This window comes from Ammodytes marinus, assembly GCF_949987685.1.
Source record: "Ammodytes marinus genome assembly, chromosome: 13".
NCBI lineage: Eukaryota > Metazoa > Chordata > Actinopteri > Uranoscopiformes > Ammodytidae > Ammodytes > Ammodytes marinus.
Genome location: NC_137217.1, coordinates 19,030,075 through 19,050,189, shown reverse-complemented (window position 1 = coordinate 19,050,189; position 20,115 = coordinate 19,030,075). Strand labels below are relative to the sequence as shown.

Below are 20,115 nucleotides of genomic sequence, written 5' to 3'. Positions count from 1 at the left end.
TTTTGAACTGGAGGCTTATTAAGACATGATGGAAGATCATTTCTCTGTTATAGGAATAAGAAAAAATACCTCAGTAAATAAATGTATGGGACATTTAGCCCCAAGCCTATTGCTACATTTATAAACTGGAGGTCACTGGGAACTCATTCATGAAGAACGCCAATCCACTTTTTGTATTTGAACTTATTCCCAGTTCCACCTGTAGTCCTACCAAAAATAAATGCCATCTGCCATTTTGTAAAGAAAAAGAAGATGCATAATATTAAGGATAAGCATGCTGGATCAGAAAATTTAAAAAGTAAGAAAGATTGTTAGTCCCTCTCTGCCTACATTATGTAATTTAGTATGGGGCTTTTTCCAAAACAGGCACTCCGCCTGCCCTGGAATTGGTCCCTTGATCAGTAGGACACTAGGTATATTCCTCCTTAATACACACAGAGCTTTAAAATTATGTGCTGTATGATCATTCTTAATTATTAGTAGCCTATCGTACTGATGGACTTAACTGCTATGGTATATTCCTCCTTAATACGCACATAGCTTTATAACTATGCTTGATCATTCTTAACGATTAGTAGTCTATTGTACTGATCTGCTATGGACATTGTTTAGCCTACAGTTCTGACATTTAAGAGCCTGACTAGGAGAAAGGAAAGAGATAACATAGTGTGAGAGATAACTGTTAATAATGCATACATCTTGGGTCGAAGGCAATAAGTATTTTCCATAGGCCTATTTATATAGCCTAGGCCTATATTAAAAATCAACACACAACATTATCATCTGAACAGAATAAGAAACAATTATAGGTAGCCTAAATAACATTTTTGGAAGAGGTACATTTTAAAATGTGGCTGACTGTAGAAAGATTTGTAATGAAACGGCTGATCACTTTCATTTGTGTAATCTTCAATCAGAATCTTCTCGAACTTTATAGAGTGAGTCATTGGGACTTTGGGCAGGAAATGTAGCCACATCCTGGCAGCTGCAGTCGCTTCTCCTCGAAGCCCGGCACAGTTAAGCTACGTGTTTCACAGAGAATAAGTAAAGCGATCAGGTAAGTAAAGTTTTTAGTTAAAATAACTTTGAAAGATGGAGTGGATGAATGCCAGTTGGACTTTCTCTGTCGATGTGTGTGACTCATTGACTGTTGCCGAAAGGCTAGCCATACTGTTTAGACAAAGGACAGATAAAGGGACTACGTTGTGCATTACATTAGCTCACTGTTGACCGTAACATTATTATTGTTTTCTTATTAATCATTTCACTAAGCAAGAGTAGCCTACTAGTAACATAAAGAGGATTCTTAAAAAAATATTATTTTTTTGTATGCACCTCGAGAATATTTCGAAATTTCGTGAATAAATACGAAATACAATATAGAAAAAATAATCAAAACCAATCTGGTTTGACCTGGTGGTTTTGTTAAATTTGGTTCTGAATTTTTGTAGCGAAATGAGGCACACGTGAAGATAACTGATTCAATATATTGTGTTAACTCCAGTCCAGCAGGCGGCGGTAATGCGCCTTAAACACATGTCAGAGCCAATGAGCGTTTAGGGAGGGAAGAAAAGCTCTATAAAAACAAGAAGTAAAAAACATTTACTCGTGGGCTGAGCGCCGAGGCATGGTGTCGAATAATTTGAGGCAGGACAAAAGCAGATCGTCAACAGCTGCAAAACCATACGTGAACATTTTTTATCTAAGACCCGGCTGTGGATGTGAGTATGTTTGCCCATATTTTGAAGACAGTAGTTTGCTGTTTCCTACATTTTACACGTTTCCCCTTTAAGTGCCCCTGAGTGACGCACATGTGTTTCTGGCTGCTTGTCTTGCAGTGATTCCTGAACATACACGTGGTGCTGTATCCTACTTTTTGAGCATTCTTTTAAAACTGTTGTTGTCTTCATTTTCAGATCCCATCTGGCCTTGTGTGGAAAAAATGACCATTATCCTGCGATTGCAAGGCCTTGATGTGAAGGCAGGCACTGAAGATATCCGGACATTTTTTGGATGCCTACACATACCTGAGGGTGGAGTGTACATTGTCGGAGGTAGTCTCAGAGAGGCTTTTATTGCATTCACCAGTGAAAAAGATGCCCAGTCTGCGATGCGGCTCACAGGGAATCTCCTCAAAGGGTCTCAGGTGAGGCTATACATTAGCAGCATGGAAGAGCTGGAGCACAAATTAAAGTCAATGTTGAAGAGAAAGAAACCCTCAACCGCGCGGCCTACTGCCAAGAGACCAAAAAAATCACCAGACTGTTCAAGTGTGTTACCTTCGAATACAAGGCCTGATAATCACATAACGGTTAATCAGGAAACAGCCAATCCACCACCTACTGCATTGGATCATAACACTTCAAATCTACTACAAGTTTCAAATGCAGACAAGCTTGATTCCAATACTGCCTTTCTTCTTGGGATTTGTACTGTCCTTCAAGGTCTCCAGTCGTCCAATCAAATTCATAACAATGAGGCATTGCCAAGAGTTGATTTCCCTAAGGCCGGGAATGCTGTCACTTTTGTGTCCAAGTCAAGGGCACCTGAGCAAGCTGTGAACTCACAGCCAGGCTACGTCAGACTCTTTGGTCTTCCAGCCTCGACCACAAAGGAGGACATCTGCCTTTTTTTCAGAGGGTTGACTGTACAGGAGGCCATAGTGAATGTGAAGTTGGGACTGGGCCACGGCTGCCTTGTGAAGTTTGCAAATGCGCAAGACGCATGCGAGGCGCATCGCTTTAACGAGAAGTCGCTGGGTGTCTTCCGCGTGGAAGTACGCGGAGCAACAGACAAGATGTGGACCAGTGCGCTGCACGACTGTGAAAATGCTCTGGACGTTGGAGAGAGAGTGAAATCCAAGCAAAGCCCTCTGAGGGAAACTGTAAACCGAAGACGGACACCCATTAGTGCACTCCCCAGGAAGAGGCCCCCTGTCAAACGGCTATCTAAACCACCAAAAAAAACAAGACCTGACTGTGACTCAACGACCACCTTATCACAAGAATATATTGTTAAGGTCAGTAATCTCCCCAAAACGATAACCAAGACTGAAATAAAGGAATTGTTTGGATGTCCAGACATTACACACACATCTGTACTACATCTGTTGGACAAGGAAGGCAACAGAACAGACACAGCTTTTATTTTATTTTCTCGCACTGAGGATTTTGATTACGCAATGAATCTCACTGGCTGCCATTTGGGCTCTAATGCCATTGAGGTCTCATCAATCACAAGAAAGATAATGAAAGACACAATGGTTAAATCCAAACCCCGAAGTGGTAATCCTTCTCCGAGGATGGGGACAAAGAAGGAACCAAGTTGGAAGAAGGATTTTGATCCAGCTGAGCCAAAGGAGGAAGCACTAAGTCCGAACCAGAGCCAAGCAGCTTTGACGTGTCTGTTTGTCAGCAACATGCCCGCCAATGTGAAGAAAAATCAAATACAAAGACTTTTCTGCAAATACAAAGTCCAGAAGGATGACATTGACTTACTGCTCGACGGTGATGGCAATGGTATTGGTGAGGGCGTGGTTCAGTTTAAATCACAGAAGCTCGCTGCACTCGCTCAAAGGCGCCATGGTCAGGACTTCCTGGGAGCGCAAGTGCTCCTCACCCTCATAAATATGAAGCAGATGGATGACATCTTGGCAAAAAATGCTTGAAGTGTTAAAGGCTAATGCTTGAATGCAGTCTCGATGGCCAAAGACTGATCAAATGTCTTCAAACTGTAATTCTGCTTGTTCATCTTTCTCAGTTAAATTTTTTATCTTCAGTTTATATTTTCACACTCCTCCTTTGAACATTCTGTATAATTTTGAAATAAATGTTCTTTTCTTTATGATTTTTTTAATGGCCCATTTATTAACCAAAGAGAACTTACCAGTGGCATTGCTGTATCACCATATATATGCAATGATGGAACAAGACCCACTCTGAAAACTGCAATAGCCAGAAGGATAGTTCAGAGAGTAGTCTAGGTATGCTTCAAGTTACTTTTTGCATCTACCGCCAGTGACTCGGAACACAGCTGGGACTACATTGAGAACCTGAGTTTCCCCCATTATTTGTCCAATCAGGTTAGATAATATTAAAGCATTGATAAGAAATGGACTTCATGTTTAAAGAACACACGTCATTTTCTCCACATCATTTTCTCCATGTCTTTTTAATACCACAGGAGCTTGGCAAAGTAACAGTGGTCAAAAACTTAAGATGATCTATTAAAACATGCAAAAAGTAGATCTATGTAAAACTTAACAAGTTATAAATCTTCTAAAGAAGTAAAAACAAAGACACTACTAGGTAGCAACGAAATGTCCTAAAATCAAAAACATTTATACAAAAATCCATATTCATCTCCAGGATCGTCATGATCAATGCCCATGAGACAGATGGATGAGAAGATGAAGGCGTCACATCTTGCGATTGTCATTTGTAATACCTGGATGGACCGTCAGAGTACCGAGATGTACCTGCAGAGAGACAATGTACACAATTAACACAGAAAAAAATGGCAGAACAAAGAATGACGCTTCACTCACATTTATTTTCTAAACTTGTTTTTTCAAAAAATTTGCAACATAAAATTCTCTTATGTCTTCAAGTCAACAAATACCATTTGTGACTTTATACATTTAAATCACAAATGCATCAATTAGTAGGGTTGAGCGGAGACTTGGTGCTTACATACCCGAGAGACCAGTTGAGAATCGATCGCTACTGCTTGGCATTCTGGGGAGAGAGGAGGAGAAGCTTGGGGAGCTCATTGACACGCTGTTCAGACTAGGACCCTGAGGAGGAAACGGAAAAGCAGAAGATTTAGTAAAAATAAATACATTTTAGAAAAAATAAAAAAATCACATCAGAGCTTTAAAAGCAAACAGCAAACATTTTGCTTTAAAAGCTAAATATGAGAACAGGATAATTTTTTTTTTAGTAAAACAAGCTCCATACCGCTGTAACACTCCTCAGTCTGTACTCCATGAGGACATCTGTTAGTTTCTGTGTCACCTTTAATACCAGCTGTGCATCACTCTCATTCTCTATCCTGAAAGAATCCTAAAAATACATTGAGAGGTTACTATACATTTGAATACAAATGAGTATTTATTTTTATTTAAACCAAATATCATGAACACTTACCAAGTAAGTCAACAACGTATTAGGAAGGCTGTTACTTTCTGGAGCTACTCCCATTAAGCCTGGCCTCTCCATTGGCTTATCCATAGGTCTGTCTATTAAACTACTGCCCATTTGGTTGCCCCGGTAGTCATCATGGTACATTCGTCCTGGGCTCTTCTCCAGTTGTCCACTCCTTCCGTAGCCATCTCTTCCACCACCTGGGCCAAAACCGTCTCCATCTCGGTGATGGCCCATACCATCTGAGAAGGGTCCTCGCTCCATGCCAGAATCAAGGAAATCTAGTCCAGTTGAGTAGCCTCCAAAGCCTGGCTCCCCGTAGTCTGCTGGATAGTCAGAGAGGGAACCATCCTGAGGAGGGTACTCCCCTGGAAATCTTGAGTTAGAGAACTCCCCTGAAAACCTTGGGTTAGAGGACCTGGGACCTGTGAGACGAGTCACGACAATTTAAATGCAAATTAAGTTATTCAGAAGGAAATTGGCATACATGCACAAATTATGCTTTTATAATAAAAATTACTCACCAAAGGATTGGGGTCCCCTTTGTCCCATCCCTGGCACAGGTGGAGGAGGCACCTTTGGCACAGTAGTACCTGTAAGAGGGGAAAAGACATGAGAGATATGCACACCGCTGGTCATCAACCAACGACAAATCGTACAGTAAACTAAACTAATTCACATTAGAGTAACTTACGGAGTCCTTTGAAAGCAAGCACTTCACATGGCTCCTTCAGAACCACCTAAATCCCCAAATGGAACAGAGAAATGTCAAATTCCACAACCATGACGTATAAAAACAAGGATTCGAGGAAGGCTGTTTTGAACAATAATAGAACTACTGCCTACTCATTCATGTCAATGAGACAGTGAAGGCCTGTAAAATACAGTTTGAGCAATATTTTTTGACCCAGGTGGAGAAAGATTTGTGTTTGCTACAATGATATGGGCCTGTCATTCACCTTGAGCTGTCCCCTCCCTTCTGTCTTCTCCACTTCAGCTGCAACTTCTTTAATAATCTTCCTTATAGCAGGGTCTTTGATGTACTCTTCCTCTTCATGGGTGACTTTGTCAGCGTGGAACTTTTTCTGGGAACAAGGAAGGCAAATATTACACATAAATCTGCAATATCATGCCTTGTATGTAGACTACGAAACCAACACTACTTACCAAGTATCTGAAGATGTGTTTCAAGCCTCTCACGTGGGCAACCATATCATGCTGCAAGTAGGAGACGTTACAGAGTTTGCACTGGTAGTGTGGTTGGACAGATTTACTGGGGCTGCGGTACTCCCAAACATACTGAAGACCTGTAGACATGTGATGATCATTGATTTTTCATTTCAATAGAAGGGGAAGGAGTTTAAGTAGATGTATGCTAGAGAAATAGCCCTTCTTACCAATGATGCACTCTGTCACCTCCTTCAACAGTTTTACGAGAGAGGGCATGGACTGGATAGAGGCGCCTTTGGTGTACACTGGGAAAACACAACCCCAGTCAGCACAATGCCAAAGCTTTCTAGTGGTCCACAGCAAGTGAAACAACAAGGTTTATGTCCAACAAACTACTTCAGCAAGTCACTTTAACATACATTTCTGGTAAGAAACCTATAAATCGCATTAACAATAGTGAAGAACACACTTAAGATAGAAAGTGTGTTGTGTTCTTACACTACATGCAGTGTCTGATGGCCAGTGCATTATTATGTCCCATCACCTAAACAAGTCAAGTTCACAGATAAGTCCGCTTCCTTGGTGCGCACCAGCTTTTGAGTTGGATTCCTTGTTTGGATTTTTGAGATGGTTTGGTTCACGTTCACAAAAGGCAAAACGGACTCTAAATTGTAAACAAAGGTTGCGTGCACTGTAATGCTGTTCAGTGAAAAATCCTATCGCCTACATCATGGAGCATCAGCAGGTTATTTTCATGCTGGTCTCAATGTGGAGCCCACATTGTAACTACAATCTCCGCTACTTCCTCCACACCTACAGCCCATTTTACAATATCAGAGTGTAGCGGACAAAGAATACGAGCGTGCTAAATAACCTAACACATGCTTTGAATGAAAGCCATTCTGCAGTAGACGTTGAAATGACACGTTAATGCTAGGCTTCCTGTGATTGGGGCAGATTGGGTTCACACCAGTGATGAACTGCTCTAGAGTCCACTTGCAAGTGGCCCGAAACCACTCCTTTCAAGTGGACCAGAGTCCGGTTGTTAAGTATACACCAGAGGTCTGGGACTGCGTTCAAACCAACCCAAACAAATCGCACCAAGTGGTTAAACGTTCCAGGGTTCGTATCAACCGCACTAAACAAAGCTGGTGTGAACGTGGCCTTAGAAACCAAAAATCTTCATATGTGCTTTTGAGGCCATGGGGAAGAACGGTAAGATCAGTTCTTGGGTAACCCCAATTTAGGCCTGAATCAGGTTACAGGACACCAGCTCCCATGATGCATTGCTTCTGACTGTGCCCATCCAAAGAAGTATCACTCCTTTTCCAAAACATATAGTCCAGCTGCAAGGTATGGTTTACTCATTAAGAAATAATGTAATGCAACTGAATAAAGAAATAATTCTTTCTTCAGCAGAGTTAAAAATAAATATATATATATATATAAAGTTGATTTTCTGAATGGGAAACTTGTGGCAAGACACTGGAAATTATGTTGGATTATTCCCGCAATGGCAAACACGGATCTCCAAAAACAAAAACCATGGATGGCACCACAACAGCCCCCCATCTCTGAGAGTGAGAGTCTCAAAGAGTGGTGAACATGCCACCACCATGATATGAAGCAGGACAATCAAGGTCTCGAGCTTCAACTCTCAGCACTGACAGTGGTACTGTGTATAGAGGACTTACCTATTTCAGCAGAATGCTGCGGCTGCTTTCTCTGTCAACGGAGGGAATAAACCCACATGAAGGAGAGAGACACATACAGGCATTAGAGACAGGATGACATTTGGCAGGGGAATGAACTCCTGGTCCATGTCCGCAACACTATCCATGCCATCGAGTCAATATTTTCCTAATTTACCATGAGCCCTGCATGAAGCAGCGACAGTCACAGAGACATGTGTATAAAAAAATCAGGTAGTCAGGTGACTAGTCTAAATTCTCATTAAATGAGAGTGTTGAACAGCAACACTTAATTTCCTGTTTGATAGAGAAGAAAGAGTTGGTTCACTGGCTGAAGGCTAAAACAAAGTTCAATATGCAAACATGTCTACAGTGGCCACAAAAGATTGAGGTCAAGACCTCAGTAATTTTAATAGGGGAATGAAACTGAAAAGTTGCACCAAGTCTTTGCTCTTCTACAATTGTTTATTGTGGCTTTACACAAAGCATGGTGTGTTTGGGAGCAATGACTCAGAGTTTGACAGATGAGAACAGCAAACATCAATGATGTGACAACCGTTAAACATCCACCCCCTCTTCCAAGAGAACATAGAGGAGTGATGGCAGTTTTAAGCTATATCATATGATGCTATCGGGACATAGTTCCTGCTGAGTGCCCCTGTCAAACATGAAAACATGCTCCCAAACATACGCTTTCTTCAAGCCTTGCAACAGACAAGGAGACAGTAGACAGAAACAAGCAGCCATTCACAAGGTAAATTGAATTTCAATATTTCAATACAATTAGTGTTGTAATCACAGGTGTGATGCGGCTATAAGACCTTAGGGGTTTTAGCGTGACAGCACTCAGAAGTAAAAACTGAGCGGACCTGCAGTTAGATAATGGTTCAGAGAACCAAGGTCATATCACAGAAAAAGCTCAATGTTAAAACTGAGAAGCAGTGAAACCTTTAAGCAGTTTCAGAGCACTGAAGATGTTGGCATTCTGAAGCCGAAAAACTTGACTTCGCAAACTGATGCAAATAAACCACAACAGTGATAACAGGCCTCAGATGTGAGTCCCAGAGGGCCGAATGGGGTCTGCATGAACCAAAGTGAAAACATAACCATGCCCGACATCTCAGAGGCTGGCACCAAGTCCACCTGGACTTCTGCTGCCGCCTGGCTCTCCATCAGGCAAGAAAAATGTAAAAAAAAAAAAAAAAAACGAATGAAAAGGAAATCACGTTTCCTTCGTGAACGGACAGCACCATAAAGGTGAGACAACGGGAGTCTTTCAGTCTAGTTGTATGAATTATGGTGTATGTAGTGTGCACGTGCAGCCTCGGTGCAATACTCACCTTGGGATTTTTCCTTTGATTCAACTGAGGCCCATTTCTTGGTGGAGGATGGTTGCGTGAAGCTTGAGCTGCCATTTCCGCGGTTTCTTTCTTCACTATGGAAAAAAGAAGACCACAGTATCAAAAAATAGTTCACATGTCAAATAATTCCCTAATAGAATACAGCCTTTACTCTTTAAAACAAAGGTGGATAATGAATAATGATCTAACTGCAATGACACATGTACTTGGGTTACTAACATGTCACTTCGGGGTTTTTTTCCTCCGACGGGGAGATCTGGGTTATTGCCAGACAGGCTAACTTGGCGCGTTAGCCGTCTGCGGAGACTCTTCGCTTTGAACACCGCACAGTCTCTACATGAGCCAGGAACATCGATCGCTAGCCGAAGATGTTCCAGCCCGAGGCAGGTCGCGCAGACCTGGTGTGTGTCTATACCCGATATTAAATTCCCACATTGACAGGTGCGAAACTCCGGTACTCCGGAACCCCTTCTAGTGTGAGATGAGGCATATGTCTCCATCTGTAGCGAGTTGGTGAGCAAGCGCGGAGCCGCTACAACTAGCTTTTGTGCTAGTCTGGAAGGGACCGGAAGAGTAGCTGGAATGCTGATAACGGTTGTGTCCGAACCTCCGTGGTGCGGCAAGTAAACCAAGCCGTGGAGGGCGAGGAAAAAGCAGCCAATTCGATCTGGTGTGACCGAAAACTGGGTAGCAATCAGGATAGGCGTACTGAGATAAAGGTTACATCAAAACGAATATTGGGCAAGAGAAAGGTTATTCACCTCACACTAGAGCTGTGAATATCACAGCCATAATCTGACTTACCCAAGATATTTAGTAAATGCACGCTGTAAAATCCACCAAGAACAAGCAACACTGGAGGACGCGCGTGCAGTGGTGTGAGAGAACAACAATGTCGACACGACTCGACAGCCCGTTTAAGGGGAAATAGGCAGCTGCGCTTTCGCCAGATTTTTAGAACACAAAATGTAACGCTATTTTATATCTGATCTTCACAAAACAAATCAATAGCCTCTCATACTACGATATAATTAAAATTAACCATATCAAGTCACGCATTGTCGGCCACAAGAAAGGATTGATACAATTTTTTTGAGGCACTTAAGTGGACAGCTATTGCATTGTGTTTGATTTGTACACCTGGCTTTGCCGTAATACCTTGCCGGAGAAAAATTGAACTAGTTATGGAAACATTGTTATTTCACAGGACCCTTGGAGACAACTTTAGCAATTAATTTAGTTTTATAACAAGTAGGTGCATACAAATAGTGTTTGGGAATCTTAAAACACGTAATTGAGGGTTGTATGTTGTAAACCCCGCATCTGCTGAGCTGCTCTAACGAGGCTTGTGGCTTGTACATATACACAGAGCCGCAGGACCCACTTCACAAGCACGAGACTGAAACAGAATACTTTCTTTTTATGTTTTAATAATCGTTAGCATAGGAGGCACCTCTTTAGTCAGTGTGTGTGTTTAATGCTTTGTAAACCACTGATTGTACTAGCCAAGAGTTTATCCTGCGGTAAGTAACATTGCCAAACTATCATGAATTAAGCTGAACCATGGGATGAGCTACACGCTAACGTAGCTGCTTCAGTAGCTGTACTGTTATCCCTGACATAAATGTGATTTTGTGCTGCTGTGTTATTGCCTTTTTATTGTCAGTGTGGTTCTCATTGATCAATACACTGGTTCAATTCCATCATCATCACCTGCTTGGCTTTACGCAGACAGACGGTGGTATAGGCTGCAGAGATGAAATCCAAGAAGAAGAAGAGACAGGATGACTTCCAGAAAGTGAAGTTAAAGGTGGGGAAGACGAAGCCCAAATCTGATAATGCCACCAACACCAACTTTCGCAGCAAGGGAATCAACCTGTCAGAACAGCTGAAGAGAGACAGCGGCCCCACCACACACAGACAGCTTGGTCTCAATGTAAGCCCTGCATCTGGAGTTTCACATTTCAGCAAGCTCACCTGCATGCTGTTTATATTATTGAACTAATACAAATCTGTCTGTCTTTTACTAACTTGACTTCATCAGGACCTCGTGGCTAAGCTCCACCATTACAGTCCCAATATAAAACACGAGGCCTTGTTGGGTTTGAAGGAGCTGCTGTCCCTCCATCCCTCTGTGTTAGAGCAACATCTTTCTCGCCTGCTCTCTGAGGTGGCAGCTGTTTTTACAGACAAGGATGGCAACGTTCGTATGGTGGCTACACGTGTGCTCAGGTTGGTAGTGACGCAACAATGATACAGAAACACAAGTCTACCGTAAAAAATGTTTTGGTTATTGTAAAATTGTTCGTAACTATCATTTCGAATGTCTTTAAAATAATGGCTTAGAAATTCTGCAAACTAACTTTCCTTAAGCAGGCTTTCCTTAAGCTTAAGCTGTAACCTCGCTCTGAAGCCATATTGGCTAAACTTTCAAAAATGGTGCTATGCTTCCAGGTTCATTGCGCAATCTGTGCCTGCAGAGCGGGTGGCTCCGTTTTTCCCCCTCCTCAGCGCCCACCTGTCTTGTGCCATGACCCACATCGAGACAGGCATCCAGGAGGACGCCATGAAGGTCCTCGATGTACTGCTGGAACACTACCCTGCTCTGCTAGCGTCACGGCCAGACGTCCTCCTCACCAACTTCCTAGAATTGATCTCTCACAGACAAAACAGCGGAGGAGCCAAAAAGGGCCAGGATGCTAAGGGACGGACCTGGGCCCTGTCAGTCGACCCCAGCAGGGCTGTGACCAGCCAGCAGTGGCGTCTCTCTGTGCTCCTCAGGTATGGAGGCCATGTGCACACACAGATTATGAATAAATTACTTAAACCTCCTATGAGGTACTTTCAAATGTTTATGAAACGGTCACATTTCTTCCTATGATGATCATAAATGACCTGTACCAGCAAAATGAGACCATCAGTGAAAACAACGCTATTATTATATAGTTATTGTTGATGCATACCACAGACACACTGAAACAGCCTGAAACAGCCATTCCTGAACAGAACTAAATTAAAGTTTAATCTGCTTTACCATTGTCATATTACCATTATTTATCTTTCACATATAAATGCATGACCTCATCGCGAAGCATCTAAAGTCTTCATTGACGTTTTCACTCGCTTCCTAAATGAATGCAGTGGCACGCACTTAGGCCTTGGTGTTGTAAAAAAAAAAAAATAGGTGCTAGGTGCCACTAGAATCAACAGAAACTGGAAGTTCCTCGTAGCAACTTCAAATTACCATTCTACATGCTAAACATGTGTGTCACTTTATGTATTTCAGACTTGGACGCTTTCTGCAGGCGGTAGTCGAAGAAAGACCAGTGGAGGAAAGTGATATATTTGTCCCCACTGAAGGAATGTTTGGCTCCAGTGGAGAGGGCAAGTTTACACCTGTGAATCTCAACTGGGAAGAGCTAACCTACAGCAAAGTGGAAGTCAGGCTGTATGAACACTCTGGGGCCAGACCAACTCGAAGGTCCACCTTTAAACTCAGGTATGGTTAAAGAAAATAGGAATCACAGACAGCTGTGGCTAAGCAGGTAGAGCCGCTTTGAGAACATCTGTGAAAAGCGCTATAGAAGTGCAGTCCATTTACCATTCACAGACAGCATTTATATGAACAAATGACACAACAAATAATTAAACTTTTTCATTTTAGTTTTTAACAATTACATTTTATTTTTAACATATTTTTTATTTTATCTCTCACTTTCTAGACCTGATGTGGACATTGGACCCGCAGTTGGTGAAGCCCTGGACTCTGCTGAGGCCGTGCAGAGCTTTGCAGCCACGCTGGTGCCTCTCCTGCTAGAAGTGTGGGTAGAAGCCAGTACCACTGACAGTCCCTGGAACAGCACTGACGGAGCTCACCTTCTGTCCCCAGATGCCATGTCGGTCATGTTCCAGGTGTTGTCTATTCTGCAGCTGCTGAGAAAACTGGCGCCGCAGCAGGAGCACTGCGATGCACTGGTGAGATCAGGCTTGCACAAATATCTCGCAGTAGTTAAAAAAAAAAATTCAAGAACATTTTTGCTAAAGAAAATAGTTTTTTCTTTATGCAGGATGCATGGTTCCATAAAGAATACCTCGGAGATTTCAAGCAGCACTTTCTGAAAAACTTTCCCTATGGTGCTCTGGACACACCTAAACATAAAAAGAAGGTTGATCTCAAAAGGTAAGGACATTTCAGTGTTAAAAGTGGTGTCAGCGATACTTGAAAACGCTTGTTGCCAAAATCACTTTTTGTCAGAATCAGTGAATTTCTCCTCACGGTCCGCTACCTGTCTGCGGTTTTTTTTGTAGGTGGTAGCGGACCATGAGTAGATATTCACTGTTTTTGAGCAAAAAGTGATGTTGACAGCAATCATTCTCAAGAATCGCAGACTCCCCTTTTATATGTCAACACATTAAATCAATGCTGCAGTTAAACAACACAATGCAGATTATGTGAGAGTTGAAGACAAACAAATTGGGTGGTTGTGGAATCATGTTTCTGACCTAAACTAGATGTAAAAACTTGAATCCCTCCGTCCCCTTTGATTTAGGAGTAAGCAGACTGCAGCTGTCCCAGGGACGACAGTGGAGCCTCTGGCCCTCAACATCACACTGTGCCAGGTCATGGTGGCCCTCAGCCAGAGGCCGGGGCTGGGCAGAGAGACAGACGGAGACTGGCTGACACCTCTGAGGTCCTTTGTCCGAGACACTCTGGGCAGCGGGGGGAAACTGAGCTACAGACAGCTTCACATGCTGCTGGGCACGGTGTGGAAGATGGTGCTCACACAGAGGAGCAAAAGTAAGCACGTGCTGTGATTTTAAAGTGATGTGTAACCTAGAAGGAATTTTTTGATGTTCAGCCATTGCAACCTTAACATTTCCTATGTCTGTTTGTGCAGTCGTCACAGAGGACCTGCTAGCTGCGGTCTATATCTACTATAAGCAGAAGCACCTGACTCTGCAGACAAGATCTCTGCTGCTGGCTTTCTATAGCAAACTCTACCTGCAGGAGCAAGGACACACACACATAGCCAGGTAAATCACACTTGTAAACCCCTTTAACTTACCCCTTTTTGAATATTAAATGAGAATTTTGTGAAATGACTAAAAACATATTGTAGATATAAAAATAAGTAAAATTATGCAACAGCACCCCTTTTTCGTCACCTAGACTTAAAAAAATAAATCACAACATTTACTGCACTTTTTCTAGTTTGAAAAGCACTGACCAGGGACCGTGTGTGGGTGATCATGTGTTGTTCAGTCGATGTGAAATTTCACCTGACTCAAGATCATTCATCCAAGACTGTGCCCTGTATGAAAAAATAACAATTGTAATTTGTCTTTTTAAATGAACGATGAATTGGAGATAAAATAAATCAAAGCTCAGTGTTTTAATCTTCCTAAATGTATGTGTAAACAGATTTACACATTTGCTTGGACGCATTTATTCTTTGGAATCCCTAATGAAAATTTAAAAAAACGTATAACCTGTCTTTCATATCCAGACACATTATTCCTCACTGTAACTCTGGCTGCACTATGTTTTAATGTGGACTTCTGAATGCTGCCCCTCCCTCCCACTGCTCCCTCTATAGGAGTAAAGTGCTGTGTCGCTGGCTGGAGTCGCTTCCTGTGCAGTTGTCCCAGCTGGGCCACCGTAACCCCACTCTCTCTGCGAGACTGATCCTGTCCATCCACGCTGCCGCCTCTCGAGGACACAAAGACATGCTCATCAGTCTGCAGACACAGGCCTGCAGGCTTTACGGTACACACATTCACATGTATTATAGAGACAATGATCATAGAGACTGGGGAAAACTTTTGTGTCATACATTTAATTATTGATATTACATATCATTTATATGATAACCATTAAAAGCAAATCATCACCATCTCATGAAGGAGAGAAAACTGGCCGTTACTTGTGGTTTGTAAACATTCATAGCCATAGTCATAGCCAACACCGTCATAGTCTTGCTCTTTATCTGGTTAATTAAACTATTGCTCAGTTCAAGCCTCCAATGTAGAAATTTAAAGAAAGATGCTGTATTTTTTGTATTCATTCAGTTCTGAATGAATGAAAAATAAATAAATGAATGCATGTGAAACATACATAACCAATCAAATTTGTTTAAGGATACATCCAATACAGAAAGCAGTAACAATGATTACTGAATAGGAAAGTGTGAGACAAGAGAATTCCAAACCACAGACCCTAGTTACACCATTGTTTTCCTAGGAGGCAGTGTTACACCTCCTTTCCCACCCTGAACAACTTGAATTGAGCTGCGGCCAGAGTCGGCAGAGTAGTAATCAAAGCATATCCACTGCTCCTAGGATGGTCAGATAGTTAGCCTGGTGTGTTACAGGGGGGCCAGGAGAGGAGGAGGAGCGCTTAGATACAAACTGCCGCGGATCCAGCGATTCACCATCACAAGACCCCTTTTGTCTGAAGGCTTCTGACGTCAGCATGTGCGTCAGAGACGGACAGAACACCACACGCACACACATTATCTGAGCCATCGCTGTAGTAGCTATGTCTCTTTTTTTTCCTTTACGTTTCCCATCACAGGCCATGTTTGCCGGTATCACTTGAATTCTCTTAAATGGAGCTTTTCATGTTTTGTCCCCAGAGGGTGCAGCAGTGCATTGCCCGTGTCTGCACCAATCACATGTCAAGTGTTTGTCTGTGTTTGTCTGTGTGAAGATCCACAGGAAGGAGTGGTTGTGCTGTTACCGGCAGAGTCCCAGCAGCGAATGGTGCAGCTGCTCTACTTCCTGCCCAAGATGTCCCGGCCTCTTCTGGCCAACCTGAGCTGCTGCTGCACCACTGGACGCTTCTCTGCCGGCCTCGCTGCCTCTCTGATTCGCATCGTGAGCCTTAGGTGAGCTCAAAAAACCCACTAAACACCTGCAGAGAACACCCAAAACCCAATCAAATGGCATGAGTGTGTAAAGGGACTGTCGGCCCATTTACAGACAGTTTAGGCAGTAGCGTTTCGACACCTTAAGCTCTCCATCCTGCCGCCATCAGATGGCAGTATTGCGCTTTCATAGACTGATGATTCCATTTATTTTCACCCGATAAGGGTTTCTCTTCTAACCCTCTCGACAGGTGCCGATGTGGATGTCCTGTATATTTCATTTTTAATTACAGGCGACAATAAGTTATTACATTATTTTACACAGTCAGATTACCTTCCCCGATGGTCTTTGTGTCAGGCCTTTTGTATATGGCAGTCGGACAGCATTATCAACATTTTGAGCTGCAGGAGTGCTGAGTTCATATGGGATGAGAGTGTGTGTGTGTGTGTCTGAGAGAGTGTGTGTGTTTAATGGTTATGATACAAAGAGCTCTTTTGGGAGGCTGGAATGCAGAGTCGTCATGCAGTATTGTGAAATAGTTCTGCCTGCATGTGCCTCGCGGGCTTTGCAAAACACACTGCTGATTCACTCACAATTCCTACTATTACAGATCGATCATTCCCTTGAGAAGAAAAGGAAGAATTTTTCATACAATATTAATTTCCGTACACTACTATGCTCAATATAGGGCTCTCACAAAAAAAATTAAATAAAAAATAGGTGTTTCCAAAAAGTGTGTAGGCCTAATCTTGAAAAGAAAATGGTTGATACTGAGCAGAATTTCCCTTCCAGCTTTGTGTTTTAAGGCTGATTTTTCAACCTTCAACAAATGGCCCGTGTTTTCTGGATTGTATTGTCCAGGTCGTCTCTGAGTGGCTGGTCTGTTGGGAGCCAGGAAGCGGCTCTGCAGGACGTGGACTACTTCAGCTTCCTGTTCTCCACGCTGACGTGCTTCTCCTCAGACAGGCTGGCCGTGCTGCAGGAGGACGCTGACGAGATGGCCCTGCCCCCGTCCCCTCTCTCCCCCCTCAGCCTCTACCCTACACCACTGGAACAGTTCACTCACCATTGGGACGTGGTTGAGGTGCGTTCACTGCACACACCGTCTTTCCTACTGTCACCACAAACACATTCTAACTCTTGCCAAGGCTGCGGCCAATCCAAAAACAGTTGGACGTTACATTGTAAGTAAATCTATAAGGGATAGAGAAGTGAAGGAAGAGGCCATTGTTTTGAAATTTGAATTATTTTTATATTCTGGCCACAGCTGTGGTCTTTCAGTCCCCCACCCCCTTGGTCTGTCTCTGTCCCTCATATAGAGCTCAGAGGGTGGAAGCTTTATCGTGGCACTATGGCTGAGAGGGGAACCTTTATCGCGTTGCGCAGGTTGGGAGATGCGTGGTTATCGGGCATAGCGGATATGCACAAATGCTAATGAGAGCCCATGGCATGATGGGAGTGTGACATTTCCTGCACAGAAATTACAGTTAACGTAACTGCGCCCTGGGGCAAGTGTGTGTGAGTGTGTGTGTGAGCGAGTGGGGGGGCTTATAATCACTAATTCAGCCTTCAATTAATGCCTCAGATCCTGCCTCTCTCATCTCCCTGTCTGAGTCAATCACAGGCAAGTGGCCGGGAAGGGAGAGGGAGGGGCCGCATGGTGGCGAGGAGGGAAGGGGGGGGGGGCATTAAATGACGGACTGTGTCAACTCTGGTTCGTCTAATGAGACAGGATTGTTTTTAATGACGGAGAGAATGCCAACAGGTGCACTGTTCCGACACACGCTGGCTCACACACCTCAATTTGATAAAAGCTTATGAAAAATTTGATTTGGATTTGAAGTTAATGAGGAAAGCATAAGGGCATTATTTTTCACTTTAAAAAAGTTTGAGCTCCTTCTTGAAACCCATGTCTTCTCCATACCAGCGATAATGAGATTTAGTGACATTTACTTTCAGTCAAGGCACGATGAAGTGACGACCACACCTCATTCAGACAGGAATGGTTTGCTTTTTCTCTTGCTTGAATGTGCTTTGTTGGATGAATGCAGGTATGTCTTTGTCACTCCGTAATATAGTTTATGCTCTTTCATTTCCCCATTCTGCCATTGTTTATATCATAAAACATCATTTAGGGAAAGTGTTACACTTTTCCATATTTCAGCTCCCAAATGTGCTTTTTTTGACATAAAAATTTGAAAAACAAAGTTTTATTTTTTTAAACATTGCGGTTACATTGGCATTGCTTAAATTAGAATCACACCGGTTTTGGAAGCAGGAATGTAGATAAATGAATTCTATGGGGAAAAAAATTGCAAATATAATGTCTGATCTGAAATGAGTTTTTCTTGTTTTTAAATGTTTAATTCACAGGAAGTCTGCCACTGTCTGGAAACTCTGGGTTCAAAGTCTCAGTGCTTTGACATTTTGCAAAATGGCATTTGCAAATACCTGGTAAGAAACAGTTTTTTAGTTTAGTTGGAAAACAACATGAAAATATCTCAATTGTTGTCAATGTAGTGCTTGTTTCTATTCCTTAAAAACAGTTTTTCTGGCGTTATTGCTGTTGTCAAAACATGGAACTTTTATAAACATCCTGCATGTGTTACATGTGTGTCTCAGGCCAAGTTAGGGGTGGTGCCTGACAGTATGGCGGCTGGGCTCCTCAGAGCTGTGTCCAGATTGCTGGACCTGTCCGTCCTGACTATAGAGCCTGTGCTGCGCTTCCTGTCTCAGTGCTGCCTCAGCCTGCTGGCTCTGCTCATCACCCTGCAGCAGGAGTTACCCACAGAGACCAACCACAAAAGGTCTGTGTGTAGAACCACTACAGCCCTATACTGATACTGTGCTTTTGGAAATGATCTGTGGATGGGAAAGCTTGACCTTAACAGTAGCAGTTTGTCATTATCAGATAATGGAAGATTTACCACAATTGGGTCGAAAAACACCTTTGTGTCACATTTGCAGGGAGGCCATATGGAGTGCTTGTGTGTCAGCGTTGAGCAGCGTTCCTCGCCTGCTGCGAATGGTTCTGCAGTTATTGCGTGTCAGAGATCTGAGTGAGGAGGAGCTGCCGCAGCTCGGACAGATCCTATCAATGCTACTGCAGCACACGCCACTCCACAACCAACTGCTGGCCAACGCCACTCTGCTGCAAGAGATCCTACAGCACCTTACGGTAAACACAGCTCAGGCATGGAATTGACAGGGTCGGATTAAAAATATTTCTTTATAATTCACACGGGGAGATAAAAGTGTGTTAACCTCTCATCAAAGCTGTTCACCTGATTTCTGTATATATGTGTGTGTGTGTGTGTGTGTGTGTGTGTGTGTGTGTGTGTGTTTCAGAGGTATTCACGGGGTTCGACTAGGGAGCAGTGGCTGACAGACTTGCTCTACAGTTACAGTGTCACCGTGGCTCACGGCTCTTCTGCTCGCCGTGGAAACCTGGGCCTTCGAGACATGTACTGACCGACGCACCCACCAGACCGGCACTCTGTGTGTTCCGTCAGTTAACCTCTCAAACATCTTACAGCAACTTTTACAAACAAAACAATCACAGCGATGAGTACACGCGACAAAACATTCAGACAGGAAAAAAGTGAAGTGTTTAATACAAAGACTGTATATAAAAGAATGTGACTGCCATTGTATACTCAGCATTATTGTTTTGAGCTCCATTTTTCATATGTGTCTTATAAAGAAATGCCTCCAGATTTCTTCACTCTTAGCCTGGTAAATGTTTGTCCTTATTTTGGCTCTGCGGAGAACTGTTGTTGACAATGTTGTCCGGTGCATAGTTGGGGCACATTATGATTTTTCTTTTAAACAAAAAAAAAAAAACTTAAAAAAAGGCAAAATAAAGTTAAATTGGAGTGCAAA

The 20,115-nt window shown here is 42.9% G+C and overlaps 3 protein-coding genes across 5 annotated transcripts; 2 read left to right on the top strand and 1 right to left on the bottom strand.

Annotated features, from left to right (window-relative positions):
- The first annotated feature begins 966 nt into the window (after nucleotides 1-966).
- Nucleotides 967-3,787, top strand: rbm12ba (RNA binding motif protein 12Ba). Of its 2 annotated transcripts, none has more exons than XM_080039263.1 (2): nucleotides 967-1,057; nucleotides 1,917-3,787. In XM_080039263.1, exon 2 carries the CDS (start codon nucleotides 1,943-1,945, stop codon nucleotides 3,665-3,667), a length of 1,725 nt encoding a protein of 574 aa, XP_079895389.1. In that variant the 5' UTR covers nucleotides 967-1,057; nucleotides 1,917-1,942; the 3' UTR covers nucleotides 3,668-3,787. The 2 variants fall into 2 exon arrangements, with proteins under 2 accessions (XP_079895389.1, XP_079895388.1); XM_080039262.1 differs by lacking the exon at nucleotides 967-1,057 and adding an exon at nucleotides 1,619-1,721.
- A 385-nt stretch (nucleotides 3,788-4,172) lies between these two features.
- Nucleotides 4,173-10,245, bottom strand: LOC307259319 (uncharacterized protein). The gene is made up of 12 exons (XM_080039118.1): nucleotides 10,171-10,245; nucleotides 9,346-9,440; nucleotides 8,009-8,039; nucleotides 6,542-6,619; nucleotides 6,312-6,451; nucleotides 6,104-6,229; nucleotides 5,839-5,884; nucleotides 5,669-5,737; nucleotides 5,148-5,569; nucleotides 4,959-5,063; nucleotides 4,696-4,795; nucleotides 4,173-4,477 (listed from the first exon to the last, which is right to left on the bottom strand). Exons 2-12 carry the CDS (start codon nucleotides 9,418-9,420, stop codon nucleotides 4,434-4,436), a joined length of 1,236 nt encoding a protein of 411 aa, XP_079895244.1. The 5' UTR covers nucleotides 9,421-9,440; nucleotides 10,171-10,245; the 3' UTR covers nucleotides 4,173-4,433.
- A 491-nt stretch (nucleotides 10,246-10,736) lies between these two features.
- On the top strand, nucleotides 10,737-20,115 carry tex10 (testis expressed 10). 2 transcript variants are annotated; one of them, XM_080040152.1, is made up of 16 exons: nucleotides 10,737-10,889; nucleotides 11,102-11,302; nucleotides 11,411-11,598; nucleotides 11,821-12,147; nucleotides 12,653-12,865; nucleotides 13,089-13,341; nucleotides 13,434-13,546; nucleotides 13,917-14,164; nucleotides 14,265-14,400; nucleotides 14,964-15,133; nucleotides 16,076-16,253; nucleotides 17,095-17,317; nucleotides 18,607-18,687; nucleotides 18,856-19,040; nucleotides 19,201-19,411; nucleotides 19,582-20,115. In XM_080040152.1, exons 2-16 carry the CDS (start codon nucleotides 11,123-11,125, stop codon nucleotides 19,702-19,704), a joined length of 2,829 nt encoding a protein of 942 aa, XP_079896278.1. In that variant the 5' UTR covers nucleotides 10,737-10,889; nucleotides 11,102-11,122; the 3' UTR covers nucleotides 19,705-20,115. The 2 variants fall into 2 exon arrangements, with proteins under 2 accessions (XP_079896278.1, XP_079896279.1); XM_080040153.1 differs by having other exon boundaries at nucleotides 11,098-11,302.